The following is a 20,196-nucleotide window of genomic DNA, read 5'->3' as shown; positions in this document are numbered from 1 at the left end:
CGGTTCGATCCCTGGTCCGGGAAGATCCCGTATGCCGTGGGATGGCTGAGCTCTAGAGCCGGCACTCCGCGTCAGGAGGAGCCAGGACCTTGAGAAGGCCATGCACAGCAGTGAAGAGTAGCCCCCGGGTGCCACAACCAGAGAAAGCCTATGTGCAGCAGTAAGGATCCAGCAGAGCCAAATAAAGAAGTAAAATCATTTTTAAAATTCTTAAAAATGTTTTAAAGAAGACAGTTGTTCATGAAAGAACTGCAGTTAATAATATGGCATGTTTAAGATAGAAAATGCCTTAAGATAGTAAAACCTATAGATACCTAATTTTTATTACTTGCCAAATTTGATCTCAGAATTTTGAGTCTCTCGTGCTCAAGCCTTTCAATTATGTTATTAATGTCTAGATTACAGACTGTTGCTTTCTCATATGGTTAAGTAGTATATTTTGTTTGTGGCATAGGAAAACTGGAGTGCATTTGCGCCAGACTTCAAAGAATTGGATGAAAATGTAGAATATGAAGAAAGGGAATCAGAGTTTGATATTGAAGATGAAGATAAGAGTGAACCTGAACAGACAGGTAATATTTCTCAATTGCAGATAGTATTTCCAAAAGGGAAAAATGATTGTTTTAACTCAGTACTCATTCTTAATTTGGGCTGAAAATTCATTTCAGCACTTAGTCTAATGTTTTTTTTTTAAGCTTGCACTTTTTTTTTTTTTTTAATATTATTTTATTAGTTGGAGGCCAATCACTTCAGAACATTTCAGTGGGTTTTGTCATATATTGACATGAATCAAGCTTGCACTTTTAATAGTGCTTTTAGAATCCTTATTTGTAAGGCATTGACTCAGAGCTTATATGGGCATTGCTAGGGCTTGAGCAGCTCTCTTAACATTTCACTTTGTATTTCCTGACTGATGACGATTAAATGAGGATTTGCATACAGCACCTCGCGAAGCCACCCATACGTGCTAGGTGCTGAGCTGCTGCTGGGTATTCTCATTTCTTTGTCAGTAACACGAAGGTAAAGAGCATGGACTCGAGTCAGACTGCCTTGGACAGAGTACTTATTCTTTAAATCTGAACTTCCTTATCTGTAAAAATTGTGCCTTTTAGGGTTGTGGGGTAGAGGGCTCACAATAGTGTCTAGGTCGTAGTGAGCATTCAGATATTCTCTTCTAATAGATCGTGATCATTGTTATTTTCATTTCTTGGCTTCTGAACTTCTAAATGGGAAACACCTTGAGAATAAATATTTCACTTTATAGCCCCCTAGTGTATAAGCACAGGGCTTTGCATCTGGCGGGGGTTTGTGTGTATGAAAGCGTGACTTGCCCCTTTGGCACTGTCACTGACTGCTGGGCTTCTTGATGGTGCCAGGAATCAAGGAGTTGGGATTGAGGTTAGTTCTCTCCAGCCTGAAGGTGCTGGTCCTCACTTCAGTGACATTAGATAATGTGTATGCCTCAGGTGTCTTAGGAAGATTGTCAGGACCATGGGATGTTTTGGGTTGTATTGGTGTGATTGGATTGTGTTGCATGGAAAGCTTCCCAGACTTCTGCATAAGTTGTTTCTTCCTCCCATCTCCTGGGCACATTGCACATGCCTTTATTGTAGCACTCACTTTGTGGAACCGAAATTATCCGTTTCTGTCTGTTTCCCCAGTTAGGTTGCTGGGGCTTTTACAAAAAACTGTTCCCAACTTTCTGGGGGCAGTGCTGTATTCCCAGTGTCTAGCATATGGTGGAAGTTCCGCACGTATTTGCTAAACGACTAACTTAAATGCCTGATTTTCCTCCTTTGTTTCTCCTGGATTTCAGTTTATGAAAATCGTAAGCGGCATGTAAAAAGCAGCTTCTCACAGCTTTCCGCTTCTCACAGCTCTACTGTGCTTCTGCCCTGCAGGGGCTGATGCTGCGGAGGATGAGGAAGTGGATGTCACCAGCGTGGACCCCATCGCAGCCTTCTGCAGCAGGTGAGCTGCCGTGGAGGCCGGGCCTCAGGGTGCGCCTGCTCCTCAGTCTCTGGTTGTGCTGCTCAGCCCCCACTGTCCTTCAGTCCCGTCTGCCTTTAGGCTCAGAGTTAACGCCTTTGATGTGCAAGAAATCCCTTCCGTTCTTCCTTGATAGAAGATGTTAAGGAAGTGAAATAATTAATTTTATGCCGTTTACTTTTACTACTGATTGTATCATATTGTTTGATTTTCTTTTATCCATCTTGGCTTTCATGAAATTTTAAGTCCGTACCTGTTGCTTATGGTTAGATGATTTTGCCCTAGAGGAAGGGTTCATGGTTTAAGCAACTTTCTCCTCTTTTTTCCTATCCCTTTTCTGATCCTGTTCCAAATAGTGATGAAGAACTGGAAGATTCAAAGGCTCTATTATATTTACCCATTGCCCCTGAGGTAGAAGACCCAGAAGAAAATCCTTACGGCCCCCCACCGGATGCAGTCCAAACCTCCTTGATGGACGAAGGGGCTAGTTCAGAGAAGAAGAGGCAGTCTTCAGCAGATGGGTCCCAGCCACCTAAGAAGAAACCCAAAACAACCAATATTGAACTGCAAGGAGTACCAAATGATGGTAAGGGCTGCATTTCCTCTCTCCCACCTGATTGACCCCCTCTCCAGAACAGCCTGGTAAATTTCCTTTCTGGGTGATATTCCCTTAAAGGAATTTTTCCCTGAGTCTTTTTTGTAGTGTTTCACAACTTTGTACAAATTTTATCTGCTTTCACTTCTCTTTTAAAATGGGGTGATTCTGCCCTCAGTACTTTTCCTAAGATAACAGACTTTAAGTCGTCTGACATCTGGATCAGTTTGTTTAAATATCAGTCTTCCTCTACCTCTCCTCCCAAATTCTCATTAGGTGGTAAAGTATCAATACTGGTCAGACCTGGACAGTCTTAATTCTAGAAGCCTTTTTAATCACATGGTAGAGTGTGGATTCTTACCCTGGTCTACTGAGTTTCAAAGCCCATTCACTTTCTGCTTTCATGTGTCAGTGTGAACATGTGCATTCCTGTTCTGACTGTGTGACAAAGTGTCAGTGGGTCTTTGATCTCCCTTTTCTATTTAGAGCTGCTGTAGCTTGGTGTGAACCACATAGGCTATGTGTGCTTTTTGGCCAAGCAACTGTTTCTCATGTAATGGCTGCTCCTTTGTAGTATTATAATTGATAAACAAAACAAACTTTTCTTCTTGTGTTAGTGGACTTGGGACACAAGAGCAAAACTCTTTGCTCGTGGGTAGGCAGCACACGTGCTCGGTTGGGGTGACGTGTGGGTTCCTTTCCATGCCTATCTGTCTTTTTACAGAAGTCCATCCACTACTGGGTGTGAAGGGGGATGGCAAATCCAAGAAGAAGCAAGCAGGCCGGCCTAAAGGATCAAAAGGTAAAGAGAAAGATTCTCCATTTAAACCGAAACTCTACAAAGGGGACAGAGGTTTACCTCTGGAAGGATCAGCGAAGGGTAAAGTGCAGGCGGAGCTCAGCCAGCCCTTGACAGGTAAGGACACATTGGGAGCATTGTCTGGCTTTCTTCGTGGCCTTGCTTTGTACAGCCCCTGACTCCGTTTAACTGCAACATTTTTTCCTTCCTTCCCTCCTTTTCCCCAGTGGCAGATAATTCTGAGTTTTAAGCTACTGCCAAGGGCAGCTCAACCAGATTTGGCTTCATTCAGTGGCTGTTAACCTTGGGTCAATAACTAGGTTTCAGGCATCTGCATTCCCTTGATCTTCTTTTTCCCTGTCAAAAATTCTTTTTAACAGTATTAACTACCTGCTACACTTGAATAATTTCTAAATGTTGATGCCTGGTCTAGCTCTCTCTTATATCCCAAAGTCGTGCTGTGCCTAACTACTTCCCAGACATCTTCCCTCCTTTTCCCCAGAGGCAGAAGATCTTTGAGTTTTAAGCTGCTGCCAAGGGCAGGCTAAATCAGATTTGGCTTAATTCAGTGGCTCTTAACCTTGGGTCTGCAGCTATATTTCAGGGGCTGTCCATTCCCTTGATCTTATGTGCAAAATATTGTGTGAATATTTTTGTGGTGGAGATGCTTGTACATTTCACAGGATTCCTTTAGGAATCCATGACCCCAAAAAGGGTAGGAACCCCTGGTTTAATTAATATTTTCATCTGTGTTTGCTCCTAGGTTTTTTGTTTTGTTTTGTCTCAAGTGAAAGATCCAGGCAGATAACCAGAAAAATGAGCTGCTTTATACAGCCCCTGACTGTTTAACTGTATCATCTTTTTTCTCTCTCTTCAAATTGTTCAAATTCCAGAGGTGGTGTTTTTCTCTCTCTCAGTATTCTAGAAATAGTGACAGAGTTGTTAGTAGTACTGTCATGTTAAGGAAGAAGATGAGGTTTTTAAAAAAAAAAAAAAAACAAGAGACTATCCAAAAGACAAACTTTGTAGCTTCTTAATACCTAAGCTTCTTGATACTTACTGAGTTTTGTCATTTTCGTAGGTTTGAGGGATTGTTATTGGAGGATGGAGAACAGTTTCACTTTCCTATCAAATATTTGTGAATCTAGGCTAAAGGGTATTTTGTTTGGAAAATAGTAATCAACTTAGGATTTAATTCTACTCAAACATTGTTAGGTTTTAGAAACTTTTTTTTTTTTTAGGCATTGCTTTAGTTGACACAGTATTCTCAGTTTTCTGTGGCTAGGTCTATAAATTCAGAGGCAGGACTAACAATAATCAGTGGTTATATTTGAGGGGATTTTTCCACCATATTAAAAATTTTAATTGTGTTAATCCAAATGTGATGATATGTACTAGAATGCAAACCAGAATTCCTTAAGCCAGTTTATCATTGTGAACATGAATTCTCTTCTACAGAGAAGCTGAAACAGACTCAGTGACTCATCATTTTGAGTATCCCCCCTCAAATTAACTAGATTTTCACAGTCCTACACTGTCCCATTAGGACATTAGCATTTTTCCCCCAACAACAGTATTTATGGTACTCAACTGATTTATCACCTCGACATTCAGTTCATTTAGGGCCATGTCTATATATTTTAAACAATAGCCAAGAACAAGTTATATGGATATTGCTAACAAAGATTGCAGGTCAGTAATTGACTAATGTAAATAAAAATGATCCTTCCATAACCCATTTTTTGCCTAAGCTGATGCTACTACAAAAGAAACTATTGAAAATTTAAATCAATTTCCCTGGCCCCAAAAGCTAAATTGCTTCAGGATGATTTAAAATGTTGGCAAACATGTTGAATTAATTGAAATACTCTGACATAGTTTCCCAGCATCTTCAGAATCTGTATGTAATTAACCGTTTGCTCTTTTGTACTAAGTATATGGTAAATAAACTATTTAAAGTTTTTAAAAGTCAGATTTTTCTTACTGTCATTAATAGTAATTAAATATTTTTGGCATTTTCCAACTTGGGCTTTTGTCAAAGGTCCCATGAAGTACTCTATGTTTTATAGCTCAGTGTATAAGAGTAGTGGTGTTTTTCAGCTATGCTTCAAAAACATCTAAATAACACTGAAAATCAGAATGTTGCAAAGTTTATTTAGCCCTAAATGCTAAAATACTTCATTGAATACTAAAAATACTGCATTGAAATTTTGAACCAGGTGTAAAATACTTAGTGTTTGCACGTCAGCATTTCAGAGCTCCTTCTAGCAAGAGTGGTTATCATTATCAAGGGCCTGGTAGGAGTTTATTCCCATTCAGCTGACAAGGTTAAAAGAGGGTTAAAACCTCGTTAAAGGCTAAAACTTGTGTCTTGAAATAGCAGGGTGCTTCAGACTGGATTTTTATTTTCTACATTATTGTTATTAGGCACTTCAATTGGTCAACCTTAAATAGAGGCAGCTATTTTAATGACTTCATCCTTTAAAAGGACTGGGGAGACTTGTACATAACAAGGCCAGAGTGAGGATGTGGTTTCTTATAGCACAGACCAAAGAACTGCCTAGATTACTGCAAACATTTTACCAGCTTCTCACGATCATACTGTTTGGGGTTCTCAAGGAAAGAATGCTGAAGTGGTTTGCCATTCCCTTCTCCAGTGGACCAGGTTTCTTCAGAACTCTCCACCCTGACCAATCCGTCTTGGGTGGCTCATAGCTTTACTGAGTTACACAAGGCTGTGGTCCAGGTGATCATTTTAGTTAGTTTTCTGTGATGGTGGTTTTCATTCTGTGGGCCATGGTGTTAAAGTTCTTATTTTTTCTGTCTGCCCTCTGATGAATGAGGATAAGAGACTCGTGCAGGATTCCTGATGGGAGGGACTGACTGTGGGGAAAACTGGGTCTTGCGCTGGTGGGCACTTGAGAGTGAAAAACCTGGCTTTTAAAACTCAACTTTCAAAAAACTAAGATCATGGCATCTGATACTATCACTTCATGGCAAACAGATGGGGAAACAATGGAACCAGTGACAGACTTTATTTTTTGGGGCTCCAAAATCACTGCAGACAGTGAATGCAGCCATGAAATTAAAAGACTCTTGCTCCTTGGAAAAAAAACTGTGACAAACATAGGCAGTATATTAAAAAGCAGAGACATCACTTTGCAGGCAAAGGTCTATATAGTCAAAGCTATGTTTTTTCCAGTAGTCACATACAGATTTGAACCATAAAGAGGGTTGAATGCCAAAGAATTGATGCTTTCAAACTGTGGTGCTGGAGAAGACTCTTGAGAGTCCCTTGGACTGCAAGGAGATCAAACCAGTCAATGCTAAAGAAAATCAGTCCTGAATATTCATTGGAAGGACTGATGCTGAAGCTCCAGTACTTTTGCCACCTGGTGTGAAGAGCCGACTGATTGGAAAAGATCCTGATGCTGGGAACGATTGAGGGCAAGAGGAAAAGGGGACGACAGGATGAGATGGTTGGGTGGCATCATCGACTCAATGGACAAGAGCAAACTCTGGGAGATAATGAAGGACAAGGAATCCTGGCGTGCTGCAGTCCGTGGGGTTGTAAAGAGTCGGACAGGACTGAGCAACTGAAGAACAACATGATTGTGTACATTGCATACTTGCTTTAATAATCTATACTTCCTTCTTCCCATCTCCTTCTCTTGCCTTGGTTCCTTGGCCTTTTCCTATATGGAAATCTCCGAAATGGCCAGATAAAACCCCAGAGTATGCTGAGGAACAGGATCATTAAAAAGCCTCAAAGGGGCGTAGTGGTTTAGTGCCAGCCCTTCCTTAGAGGGCCTTAGCCACTAGCTGCCGTGTGGATCTTTGTGAAAATGGTGACTCAGGGAGAGTGCTGACATTGAGTATCGTCGTAGTGGGCCATCAGAGGTCTCAGTTTCAAGACAACCTATCGTATCTTTTGTGTGGATTTCGTTGGGTGGGGCTTCATCCAGTACCATTTTGGAGGGCCCAGAGGCTGGCTGACACATGCTGTTGATTTTCGCGGGGCTCCCCAGGGCCTTTGAGGTAATAAAAACTCATGTCTCACATTCTTCCACACCTTGGAGGTTTTCATTGAAGAAGCAGCATGCTGTCATTGTGGATTTTCTACCAGATATTAAGAAATGAATCCTGATCCTCAGTGGCTGAGGCGGAACCATCCTCAAAGATCAATTCAGTCTGATGGGTGTACAGTATTTGCATATTCAGTGCTTTGTGGACTTTCCTTCCCCACAAATGCCCTAGTTTTGCATTAGAGCCAAATTGCTTGAAGGCAGGATTATAAGTGTAGGCTACCGCTCAAGTTGGATAAATGCCAGCTGTTTGTTACTATGTATGATTGATCAGTTAACTGAAGAAACCATCCAGTGAGCCCTGACTAGTCCTGACAAAGCTGCTGTAGTCTGTTGCATATTGTAACAGGAGATTATGCATTTCAGGGGACACTTGGAAGACTAATAGAGCGCCAGTAGAATTAACTAGCCATCTGGAATCTGGGGCTGGAAAATTCTTCCCTGTCAAACAGCTCATCAGTGTTGGATAGGACCAGTGGACCCACATCCATGACAACACACGTTCTGTGGTAGGGCCCGTCAGTGAAGCTTAAGGGAAACCATGAACTGGGGACTCACAGAAAGTCTGTACCAACATTGCTCCATCCGTCAGATTTCCTCCTAGTTACCTTACACTCTCCAGAGGACAGTCTTCAGGATCAAAAGTTGAGATGTGAGCAGAACCACCAGAGTCCCCGTTGCCCCGTGACCACTCGGGCTGCCCAAGAAGTAGGGCTCCTTGGCAGTGAGCACCATCAGCAGTGACGGTGACAAAGCTGTGGTCTGTCATGCACGGGGTCTAAAGGCCTTGTGGGATGGCGGGCCTGAAGGGTGTGGGATGGTGCTTGCTCTCGAGGGAGGCAGAGGCCAGGCTGAGTGGAGGGTCACCTCTGAGGCCCCCAGGCTCCCTCAGGTTCCCCTGCCTGTGGTGCACCGCCGACTCCTGGTTCTGGCCCCACAGCCTGGGCCTCTGAACCATATCCTGGTCATTTAGTGAGTCATGGTTTTCAATGGTTGGGAGGGGCTTTCCCCCAGCCCTTTTCCTTTATAAACTTGATAGTCTCTCAAAGACTAATCTATGAATTCCTGCTAGGATCAGATTTTTAGATGGCTAGTTGGGTATTCTTTCTGTGTGGTCTTACTATCTGACTAAGGTAATGCTTGAAAATTAATATCCAGTGTTTTCTAGGCTACCCTGGCTTGGCTGGTTTGGGGAGGTAACAATAGCAGCTGTTCACTATGAGCTGAATTTTTGTTAATTTTTTTATCGCTGGAGATTTCTGTTATGTTGCAGCTAAATAACACTTGGGGCAAATTTGATTCACCTGGAGGTCTGCTTTTTTGCTGTTCTGTGTGTCTTACCTTCCTCATAGATGTGCTGCTCTACGTTTGTCGCCTGATGCCTCAACAAGCTTTGGTTTTGGTCTGTTCACAGGAAAGAGGGCAATAAGAAAAAATATTAACTGACCTCAGATAAGCAGTATAATAATGTAGCTTATTGATCATCTTGAGTGCCCGTTATAAAATACACACCACTTTTTCCTCTCATGATTTAGGCTTAAAATGTCAATGTTGTGTCTTGTTTTTAAACTTAAAATTAGATTGGTCAGAGTACCTGTGGGAATGATCAGGAAAGCTAACCTTAAAGTATTTAAAGTCCTGTGGAGTAGATTCTTTAATCTCAGATTATTTAAAAAATCAAGAGGTTAATCATTACGTTTTATGTTGAAAGATCTGAAAAGCTTAAATATACTTCTGGGGCTTCCCAGGTGGCTCAATGATAACAATCGACTTGCCAATGTAGAAGACATGGGTTCCATCCCAGATGTGGAAAGGTCCCTTGGGAGAGGGAAATGGCGGCCCACTCCGGTATTCCTGCCTGGAGATATTTTTAACACGCGGCACCCAGGAGAGGTTTAGTCTGTTCTCAGGCAAAGTGGAATTTATTTTTATTGTCAGTTTTCACATGTGCTTGCACTTTAAAAATCAGATTATAAGTGGGTACTCTATTTTTATTTTTATTTTTTAATAGCTTGGGCAATTATTTTAAACCATTTTCCCTTCAAGTAGCATGTTCTGCATTCCAGATGACACTGGGAGGACTTTCTTCACCTTGTTCTCTTTTTCCACTTCTCAGTTAATATTTCACAGCAGCCCATTTAAGGATGTCCTTCAGAGATTGAACAGCTTCTGTGGAGTGACCAGGGAAGTGTTCATTTCACTATTTAGGGTTTTATTTATTGATCAGTTGTTGGTGCACAGAAATGCCAGCGGTGGTTTTCATTAACATTTCACCATATTCTGCATTCTGAGGAGCTGAGAGTGTCACTTAAGGAACAGGGGTGTTTGAAAAAGGATGTTTATCATCGTTAATCATTTAATGGTGAATTAGTCTAATGTATGAAAGATTGAAAGATGCGTTACCCTAGAATTTCCTTTCCTTTGCTTACTTCTCTTTTTGAAATATGAAGCATTATTAACACCTTGGAGAATGGTTAGCAGCTTGAAATGTGTAGAAGTCTGATTATTTTGCCCTTTTTTCTCCCTCTGGGGGCAACGCTGAGAAAAGTCCTGGGGGTGTGGTTTGGGATTTTAATTATTTGAGCTTCAGTAAAGGGTAATTGGGAGTTGGAGTTGGTTTTAACTTAAAGTGGAGGGGTGGGGAGTTCTTAGCTCATATTTGCTTGGAATGTATCTTCTAGCATCCCATCAGTATTTCTGTTCTTGAAAGTAACTGGTCTAAGTTGATACTAAAGAAATCTTTTTATTTCTAATCTCTTTAGCAGGAGGAGCAATCTCAGAACTGTTATGAAGACCCTTGAAGTTCTTCATTCTTCCCTACTTTGCCGTCATGTGGCCTCTGGACACTGTGGTCAGTCATCTGAGATTGACTTTAATTTAAAACAAAGGCCTGTGTCTTCCACCCAGGAGGTGGAAGGAGTGAATTTTATGTTTGAATGAAGAAGTGAATTATGGAAGAAGAGTATATGTCCCTTCCCTTTCAAGCCTAAGTCCAAATAGACTCTCAGGAATGAGGATTTGTGAAGACATCACGCAGGAGTTTGGCTCCTGAAATCTGAGTGTTCGTTCTGTTGCTGGAGGAGGTTGCTGGTCTGCTCGTCTGTCTGCCCTGTGCCTGGCATCGTTGCGGCTTCTCACGTCCTCTCCTGCTTGCCTTCACTCCTCAGTGCATGTCCTTGAGTGACTTATTTTTACCTGAAATTTTGCTGCCTGTATCCTAGAAAAAACTTCTGTTTGCACATTCTTTCTTCCATTTTTAAAGTTAACCTGCTCACCAGATACCTCCTATATTTCCATATTCTGTTACAAAGGATGGGCAGAAAAGAAGGTGCTTGAAAGATTTCAGATTTTCTGAGAGAGAGATAAGAAAGGAACCCTCTTTTTAACATCCTGTAACATTTTGCTCAAGAAGCTGGGCTGAGAGGGTCAGGGTTTTTCTTGGTTTTCTTTTCATTGCATGTTTCTCTGCAGTTCATTCAATCATGGTTTATGAAGATAGCTAGTTTCATTTGTCTCCAGCAAAGAATCATTAGTAGTTTATATTGCTTTACCTATACTGGCTTCCAGAAACAAAAACAAACCGGGGTGTCTCTCAACAAGCTTATTTTATACTGGGGTGGGGGAATCTATGCAAGGACTAAAATAAAACCATCCATAATCAAAGCAGCAACAACACAAATCAAAAAATCAAGGAACATTTTTTTATCAGTGCTTGTGGACATCTGTCCTTCCCATCAGTCATCATGTTTCCCCTCCTCATATCCATGCTCCTTTTCCTTCCTACATGTTTCCTGTCACTTCCTTTCTGTGAAAGGTTGCTTAGCTTTTAAAAATTTTTTTAATTTTTGCTTCTGCTGTTCTTTGTATAAAAAGTAGCAAATTGGATGGATGTGTCCACCAGGTGTTTGAAATTCTCTGAAAAGCCAGAGTGAAGAAACCAGGTGTGGAGAAGGTTGTCCAGCTCCTCTGAGTAGAGCTTTGAGCTGATTGGAAGTGCTCAATCTGGATCATCATTTTCACAGTATTTTCAAAGGAGAGTTAAACACTGCTTATTGGGAAATCTCTGTTGGTTGGTGGTTGCTTCAATAGGTAGCCAAACAAGTTGATTGCTTTTTAGGTAGCGTAGCAGTCAGAGTAGAACACATCAGCAAGAGTCTCTTCCATTCTGTCTCTAGAACCAAAATGTTCAGTAGTTGAAGAGCTCTCCCTGAACCAGTGGCCAAATGTCTATATTTTTAGATGCCACTGCCTTTTCCTCAGATGCTCCTTTTGTGAATTTCATTTCCTATTTCATATCAGACCAGTGGTTGAGATTGGTAGGTGGGTCACTAGGCATGTTTTTGTTTTGCAGACATTATTTCCATTTCGTTTCTCACTATACTGTACACTGCAGCAGTATGCAAACTGTGATACAGGTGGCCTCTGCCTTATTTTCTGCAAAGTAGCTGGGTGTCCTCTGCCTGAGCATTTGGATGTTCAGGCTCTGTCCGCCTCCTAAACTGGCTCCTGAGAAAAATCAACGTCAGCCCTGCCAGAGCGTCTGGTAGCAGCTCCTAGTAATTATTTATGCTTCTGGAATTGTTTTCGGCTCCTGAAACCTTGTGTCCATTTCAGTTTGATTCTCTAGATTTGTACAATATATGCATATTCTTTTTTCCCTTCTGTCACCTCCCATCCCCTCAGCGTTTTGTATTGTCCTGTAGTTTTGTATGAGAGGAGACTTAGACTCGGGTACTTCTTGCTGAAGCTTTAATGCTTTGTAAATAAAATCGGATGTTTATTAAAGAACAGGTGTAGGTGTTTGCTTGTAGACAACTGATCACTTCTGAAAGTCACCAGCCTCTTCACTCTGTGCAACAGAAAATACAGCTTACTTGGTTGATGTTATTAACAGATCGCTATATGGAAATACAGAACTGGAAGGGCTGAGAGGTGGCCTGGTAGTCTAGATATCTGCCTCTGGACAATATTATATTAAATAAGCAAAGTACATTAGTGTCAGATCATTTAGGAGTGACCTCTCTTCAGATTCTTTTGCTCAGTAAGTGTGACTACACTACAGAGGCCACAGTGCTAGGAGACATTCCAGAGCTTACGAAAAACGCTTATAAGGAAGTTCCTGCCTTCCAGGGATCTTAAAGTAACTGCAGGTAAATTCCTCTTCATTAGCACTTTTTCTGCCTAAATTAAACAGCTTTGAAATCCACTGACTACTTAACTGTCTCCTAAAGAATAAGAATATGTAAGTCTTTGATTTTAATCGTCTCTAAATCTGAGTGTCTACTTACGAATCTTCCCTGTTATGTGACTGAGAATCTTTTTGACATCACAGCTGTTTCCTAGCAACCTTGACCCAAGTGAGTGATGAGCTCCTTCCCTGTTTTGTGGGGTGGAGGGACTAGACTGAAAGGCAGGGGCATTTAGGGATCCTCTCCCCCAGAATGTATCTTTTGGTACCCTTGGGAAGGAAGAGTGCCTACAAGTGAGAAACTGCATTAAATATTGCCTGTCTTGCTACGCATTGATTGTAGAAGACCTCGTGGCCCTTGCCTTCATGAATTTTCATTTCTCTTTAACATTCCTTACACATGAAGAGTGTTTCACACTTTACAAAGTGTTTTTATGTGCAGTTTATCATTTGATGCTCCAAGTGACCTTCTTGAAATAGGCAAGGAGTTCTTAATTTACAAAGGAGGAAACAAAGTCAGGAAGAGGAAGTCACTTGCATCTTAGTCCAGAGTCCTTAATCCTTTTAATAGGTTTAGGAGCATTTAAAGGTGATGATGGCTTAATTCAAATTAACCCTCTCTTTTTCAGAGTCAGTATTTGATTTCTTATTTGGTCAGATTTAACGGGGGTTTTGAAATTCCGATCCCACAATTTGGAAAGGGTGAGGAACAGTATAGCCTCAGTGGGCATTGAGGTTATTTGGAAATTCAGTTTCTGAAGCCTTTTTATCTGTCTTCCCAAGAGGTGGATTTAAATTCATTAAAAAGATGTGAGAAGAGTGAAGACTGGGAAGGTGGTCGTTAGCAAACAGATAGTAAAGCAGCAGTGCTGTGACTTGTCTGCCTGTGGCCTCACCTGTTAGTAAGGACTGGACTTTAATTGTAAGTTTTTATTGACAATGCATGCATCATATCTTTTGACTTTGAAAGCTGTCTTATGTCAAAGGAATTGAGTTGTGATGTGGTGGTGGATTTAGCTGGAACACCTCAAGTGTTCACTGAGGGTAATGAAGTGTCTGCTAAGACATGAAGACTTTGGCCACTAATTTCATCCTTGGGAGCCTGGTGTTGGCCTTCTGTCTACCTTTGGTGGTGACTTTACCTAAAACACTGGCCATCCCCGAGAAACTGCAAGAAGCTGTGGGGAAAGTTGTCGTCAATGCCACAACCTGTACTGTCACCTGTGGCCTTGGCTTTAAGGAAGAGACTGTCTGTGAGGTGGGCCCTGATGGAGTGAGAAGGAAGTGTAAGTCTCAGCGCCTGGAATGTCTGACCAGCTGGCTCTGTGGAATGCTCCATTTCACCGTTCTCATAGGGAAGGAGTTTAAGCTGAGCTGTCTGAGTCCAGACATCCTGGAGATCGGGCAGGAAGCTTTCCGATTCACCTGGAGACTTGCTCGGGGAATCATCTCAACTGATGATGAAGTCTTCAAACCCTTCCGAGCCAGTTCCTACTTTATAAAGTTTCAGTCCATTCAAGAGTATGACTCTGGGACCTACCGGTGTGATGTGCAGCTGTTAAAAAACTTGAGACTTGTCAAGAGGCTCTATTTTGGGCTGAGGGTCCTTCCTCCTGATTTGGTGAACCTGAATTTCCATCAGTCCCTCACTGAGGATCAGAAGTTGGTAGATGAGGGCCTGGAAGTGAGTCTGGACAACTATTCCAGGCCGCAGCCCCCACCGTGGAGGAAGAAGGTGGCCGTAGCTGTGGGAGTGGGTGTCGCCGGTGGCGTGACTGCTGGTGTGTTGGTGAGCACCGCCCTCTGTGGCCGGCTGCGGGCGGCCCACAGCAGTTCCAGCCTTGAGACCTTACAACCCTTGCTGCCCGAGGGCGGGATGCTCAGGACGCCAGACTAGGTTTTCAGGGGAGTGTTCTGGCTGCCTGCTTGTGGGCTGGCTAAGAGGCAGGCTTCCATTACCAAAGAGCTGAGCGGAGTGTGTGGGGCAGGCCGCATGGTGGTGGCTGTGGGCACGTCTCTGACTGTGCGGGGTGGATCTCGCCCGGCTCTTCCCTGCCCACCAGGTGCCCGGGAACCCTGACTGCAGGCATCTCCCTACTCCTGGGACGAGCTGTGTCTTCCACGTTTGCATTAATTTCCTGCCTTTCACAGCTTGTATGCCTCCCACCGTGATCTCCCTTCTGAGCAGTATAATCATGTAGAAGGATATGATAGCTTTTCTAGTGAAAGCAGTTTTTTCCTCTTCAATAAAATAATTCACAATAACTGTATGGAGACCTAACCTTTTCTGCTCTTTAGTGTAAAATTTCTTGTCAGTCATTTAAATTGTCTGACCATAGTCAGTCTGGTTTTGGGTTAAACTCACCAATTTTTAGAATAGATACTGAACAAACTGCTTTGTTCGCGGCATATAACCATTTGTGGCAGAGCTGAGGGTGATGACGACTGCAGACTCGAGTGTGTAGGAGACAGTCCTTGAATCTTAGTAAGTCGTTTGTCACCCTTACACCTCCCAGGTGAAGCCTCTGTGCTCAGGGCTAGATTGAATTCCTGGCGAAACATTGGATTTTTCTGCTGGTAGATTTCGCCTGAACGGTTTCTCGGCTTGCTTCCTGATCCTATCCTTCCAGCAGCTTCAGTGTCCTGAAGCTTACGTTGCTGGAGAGGTCAGGTGCATTGGTTTCTTAGAGCAGTCAGGGCCCCCTGAGGAAGGACTAGAACCTTCCTTCCGCAACAGGAAATCCAGTCTTAAGAGGTCATTCAGACTGTGTCTGAGATAACTGGCTTGGCTTGTGGAACCATTGTGGAAATGGCTCTTGGGGCACCAACTGAGCTGATTTCTATTTGAGAGAATTAGCATTTCTTCCCTTCACTTTGCTGTCAGTACAGACGAAGTAGCAGAAATAAGACTTGGACCAGTGATTATCTTCTCTGGTCATATGTCTGAGTCACCCAGATAAGCTTTTGAAAAGTAAGATTCCTGAGTCCCAATCTGAGGATGCTAACTCAGTTTAAATTATGACCAATGGATCTCTGTTATTTATTCTATTTTAAATAAAAAATTCAAGCCCATAAAAAAGTTGAAAGTGTTGATGGCACCCATAGACCCTTTAACTGGATTCCCTGACTGCAAACATTCTGCTCCAATTCTCTTGCTCTCTAAACACATGTTGATTTTATATAAAACACTTGAAAGTGAGTCACAGAGTGACCTTTTACCCTTTAATCATGTATCTCTTAACAAGGACATTCACCTGTGTAACTACAGCGACTTCATCACATGAACAATTCCCTAATCTTATGTATAGTTGATACATCATTTCTCCCAACTTCTAAAATCTTGGAACTATTAAAGTTTGATCCAGGGTCAAGTGAAGGTTCACGTATTACATTTGATTATTTCTCTTAAATCTTATTTTACATCAGATCCCCTACATTTTTTTCATGACATTCATATTGAAGAGGTATTTGTCTTGCTTACATGTCCCACAATTATTTCCTCATGATTAAATTCCTGAGGAATGAATCTTAAACATTTTTGACAAGAGTCCAACAAAAATGATACGTACTTATTGCATGACCTTGGGAGGCCCAGTGTCAGGGTGACCTGCTGTTGATGGTGAGCTTGATCATTTGGTTAAGGTGGTGATTGCCAGATCTCTGCAGTGGTATACCTGTATATGTTTTCCTTTTGTAATCTGGGGGGTGATGCCTTGTGATTATCTGGTTTCAAAAAAACATTCACAGGTGTTTTGGAATCCATGATCTTTGCCTTACTACATGTTGGGGATTGCAAAATAATGGATTTTTAAACTCATTTTTTATCTGTTGCACTGCATTTTTCTCTTAAGCGCTATTGTTTTTATTCTTTAGAGATTTCAATGGATTCTCTTTTTTATTCAGTGAACTATATATAACCCGTAATTACTGTTGTCATATTATTGATGTTCAAATTATTCCTACTTTTGGCCAGGAGTCCCTTCAAGCCAGCTCTTTTGTCCTTTTGGTGTGGTCCCATTTGACTTTGAGCATGTCCTTGCCAACAGCAAGATGCCTCAGATACACGCCAAACCTGAATCTCCAAGGGGCTCTCCAAGATGCCTCAGATGCACGCCAAACCTGAATCTCCAAGGGGCTCTGGTTCCTTTCAGTGTGGGAAGCAGTATTTAGAAACCACGGCGTGGGTGCTGACTGTGCTTATTGCCACTGGAGGGTCACTGCTTCTAGGCCATTTGTGTGTCCTATGTATATATAAATCGTGTTCAAAAGCATCTTTTTTTTCAGAAGTTTTCTAGATAATTCTGGTGTATAGCAAAGGTTGAGAACAACTAGCTTACACTCATGCATGGGAGTATTTAACTATTGCTCTTATTTTGAAAAGACCTTAAAGTTTCCACACCCCCTTTCTCCCAGTCTCTATCTCGGATGGGATGTTACTCAGAGGACCTGGGTTGGTCCTCTTTCTGTGTAACGGAGCAAGCTAACTGACCCTTCGTAGTCCTCATCTTTGAAATGCATGATTGTGAGGATCAAATGAGATACTGTGAGTCAAGCTGCTCTAAGCTGTGAAGTTCAGACATGTACAGGGTTGGGGAATGTCACTAATGAAGCCCATCACTTCAGTCCTGGGCACTTTGCTGAGCCAGTCAGGAGAGAGCTTGCTCTGCTTTGAAAGAAGACCGTAAAACCTTAATATTACATTGATGATGCAGGTTAAGGGGCGCAATGTGTTCCCATTTTACAGATGGAAAGACAGACCCAAGAAGAGCTAAATAACTTCTCCAGCATTCTATTGTAAGCCAGTAGTCAAACATGAGGTGGAATATCTTACAGCTCTAGGTTTAGAGCATTCTGCATTAGTTTGAGGATGTGAGGGTACTGAACTGGGAAGAGAACAAAACCCAATTATATGCATTAGTGCAGCCTCAAACCCAACTTAGTTCTTTGAATTCTATGCATGTGGTCTGCCTCTAAAGGATCAGGAGATGCTGCCTAGGATTTGGGCTCCAGAGTGGCCAGTGCTCCCAGCATCTCTGGGTGCACAGTAGCAGGGGTGAAGCTGTGTGGCCGTTCGGGGGCTCACTGTCAGCCTCAGCGTCCCTGTGCCCAGTAGGCCAGGGGCAGGCCTCCGCTCACCTTGTTTTCCCTGCTGGAAGCTGTCAGGCGCAGTTAGCGCAGAGCCCTACCTGCTTCGCATTGAAAGAACCGAACACTTATGCAGCTGCCTGTGTGTCCTGCATCTCAGGTGTAATAGAAGTTGTGGCAAATGTTGAATGCAGGGTAGTGTTGCAGTTGGAAAATGTGACTAGAAATTCATTCTTCAGGCTGCTGAGCTGAGGCTGGAGGCACGCACTTCCCAGAAGGGGGTCACTGTCTCTGCAGGGAGACGACTTCCCTTTGGTAACTATTGAGTCAATACAGGTATTTCCTGCTTTTTGAAAGTTCACTTTCCACCACTTTGGAGTTATGAGAAACCTACATTAGTACCTGTTCTCACTAGCTGAAAGATATCTGAAGAGGATTTTCCCTTTTTCAAAAAAAAAGGTAATTGCTTCTTTGCTTTACACCATTTCAGTTTTAAGAGTTCATAGGAGTACTTGACTTGTGAGCAGCAGGAGAACCTGTACCTCAAATGCCTTAAAAAGCAGGGGAGCTGAGAACAGCATCATTACACGAACATGGTTTACTGCCTGCCCTGTCCGGGAGAGCCAGCAGGCAGGAAGCACGCCTGCTCTGCTCTGCAGAATCTGCCTTACGGTCGCTCAGCCTAAGTTTTCTGCCCTCGCAGCACTGAATGAAGCAGCATGCAGTATGCGCTGTGACCCTTAGAGCGGACTGTGTGGAAGGTTGAAGGTATTGGATAGAGGCCTCTGGTTAGAGAACATGACCAGGAGACACTCTAGTCTGAGGATAAAAACACCCACGGCTGGTGGCAGCTCCCTCCCCAGGTTGAGAAACCATCTTTATTTAAGAACTGCCTGCTACCAGAGTCAATAAATAACTACCATTACAAGAAGTGTGAGAGAGACAGGTAATAACAGATCAGTGGGAGTGGGTCCATTTTAACAAAAGCCGAGTTAACAGTGGCCCGATGAAGCCCCAACCCTTGCCCTTGGAGCTTTTCTAAGCTATGCAGACCCTGCATGGGGTGTGTCGGCTGGAGTCAGGGTCAAAGCAGGGTGGACCCCGTCTGAGGGCATGAGGCTTCCTAGGACTGGGGGAGGCTATCTGACCCATCTTTTTCCCTCTTCATTTTCCTTTTATTGTCCTGCCTTCCCAAAGCCTATACATGTAGCTGGCTCCCGGGCACCTCTCTGTGGAGCTCTCCGTGAAGTTCCTTAAGTGCCCGTTGGACCCCTTGTGTCGCTCCAGGGGCCTCTCCGGCCACCTCGCTCATCTCCAGGATGAAGCCTGGTCTGACCTGAGCCAGGGAAAGAGGGCACCACCCCTGTGCCGCAAACCCAGGCATGAGCACCGTGCTGTCCCTCCATATAGAGGAGCCAGCAGGCGGTCACAGGACGAGCACAGAGTCCTCCAGCGGGAAAGACGCGAGGGGGTGAAACATTCTGGAGTCAGCTCGGGCTCTTGCCCAGAGGAGACCAGACCACTCCTGGGACTGCCAAGAGGCAGTGGCATGTGCTGGGCAGAGAATGCCTGGGGTGTGCCTCCCCCCGCAAATGACGGTGACTGCAGTCACTCCCCTGCAGTGCACACAGGAGCGCCAAGACTACTGTGTTGAGCACGTTTTGATTCCAAGAATGCCAGTCCTGAAGGGCACTTAGAGCATCCCCTCTAGTCATCACCTAACCCAGACCCCAAGACACAGCTGTCAGAATTCCTCACAGCCCCCTAGGAAAAGTCTCCTTGCAGACGTCTTCTCTGATGACTCTGCTGTCGTTTTATCGAAAAGAGCCCCTGGCCCACGGCCCTCCTGTTCCCTGGCACCGCTGGGCCCTGCGGCTGCGTCTGGAGAGAGCTGTCCAGGCTGAGGTACCCGTCGGGGCTGTGGGGCAAAGAGGAGGGTGGAGCCAGGACGGGGGCAGGGGCCCCCCGGCCGAGCCCGGCGTGCGCGGAGCCATCTCTCGGGCCCTGGGGCAGGCTCTGCCCTGGGTGTTCAGGCGCTCACTGGCCACTGAACCTTGGTTGCCAGCCGGGGCTCGGCACATGAAGGGAGGGATCCCGGGTCGCGTCGTGAGCCTCGGCCCACCTTGGCGGAGGTGGTGGCAGGCCGGCCTCGGGCAAAGAGGGACTCAGACGTTGCCCCATCTCGCCTTCCGCCTGCATGCACGCTCCCGTGCGGCCACCGCCCCAAGAGGCTGTTCTGCTTCACACGCCTGTGCGCCCTCGGGTCACCTGCCATCTCCTGCGGTCTGAGTCGGTGCTCAGCCTGCAGGAACGTCTGTTTTTGTCTTTTCTGAGTCCCCCCAAATGAGTCCCCCCTACATAGGGCTGAGGTGTTCCTGAGGCTGAGTTTTCCTAGTTACTCATAAAAAATCCTTCCTGGGTTTCCCAGAGGGTCGGTCTCCCCCCCAGAGCTAAG

General features: G+C 43.9%; 2 protein-coding genes across 7 annotated transcripts in view; both read left to right on the top strand.

The window, feature by feature from the left end:
* Positions 1–12,265, top strand: part of RBBP5 (RB binding protein 5, histone lysine methyltransferase complex subunit) — a 39,778-nt gene extending 27,513 nt beyond the window's left edge. For 2 of the 6 annotated variants that reach the window (XM_065938232.1, XM_065938233.1), the window contains 5 exons: positions 455–572; positions 1,902–1,971; positions 2,346–2,575; positions 3,309–3,500; positions 10,231–12,262. In XM_065938232.1, the coding sequence (XP_065794304.1) occupies positions 455–572; positions 1,902–1,971; positions 2,346–2,575; positions 3,309–3,500; positions 10,231–10,259 (639 nt within the window). In that variant the 3' untranslated portion in view covers positions 10,260–12,262. Of the gene's footprint in view, positions 1–454; positions 573–1,901; positions 1,972–2,345; positions 2,576–3,308; positions 3,501–10,230 lie in introns of all 6 variants that reach the window. The other 4 variants (XM_065938234.1, XM_065938229.1, XM_065938231.1 and 1 more) reach the window with 4 other exon arrangements.
* Positions 12,266–12,513: 248 nt separating this feature from the next.
* On the top strand, positions 12,514–16,716 carry TMEM81 (transmembrane protein 81). The gene has a single exon (XM_065938236.1). The coding sequence runs from the start codon at positions 13,723–13,725 to the stop codon at positions 14,551–14,553; it is 831 nt and encodes a 276-aa protein (XP_065794308.1). The 5' UTR covers positions 12,514–13,722; the 3' UTR covers positions 14,554–16,716.
* The last annotated feature ends 3,480 nt before the right edge of the window (positions 16,717–20,196 follow it).

Source organism: Muntiacus reevesi, chromosome 5 (assembly GCF_963930625.1).
Source record: "Muntiacus reevesi chromosome 5, mMunRee1.1, whole genome shotgun sequence".
In the NCBI taxonomy this organism is placed as follows: Eukaryota; Metazoa; Chordata; class Mammalia; order Artiodactyla; family Cervidae; genus Muntiacus; species Muntiacus reevesi.
Note: the sequence above shows the minus strand (reverse complement) of the source record. Positions and strands in the feature narration are given on the sequence as shown.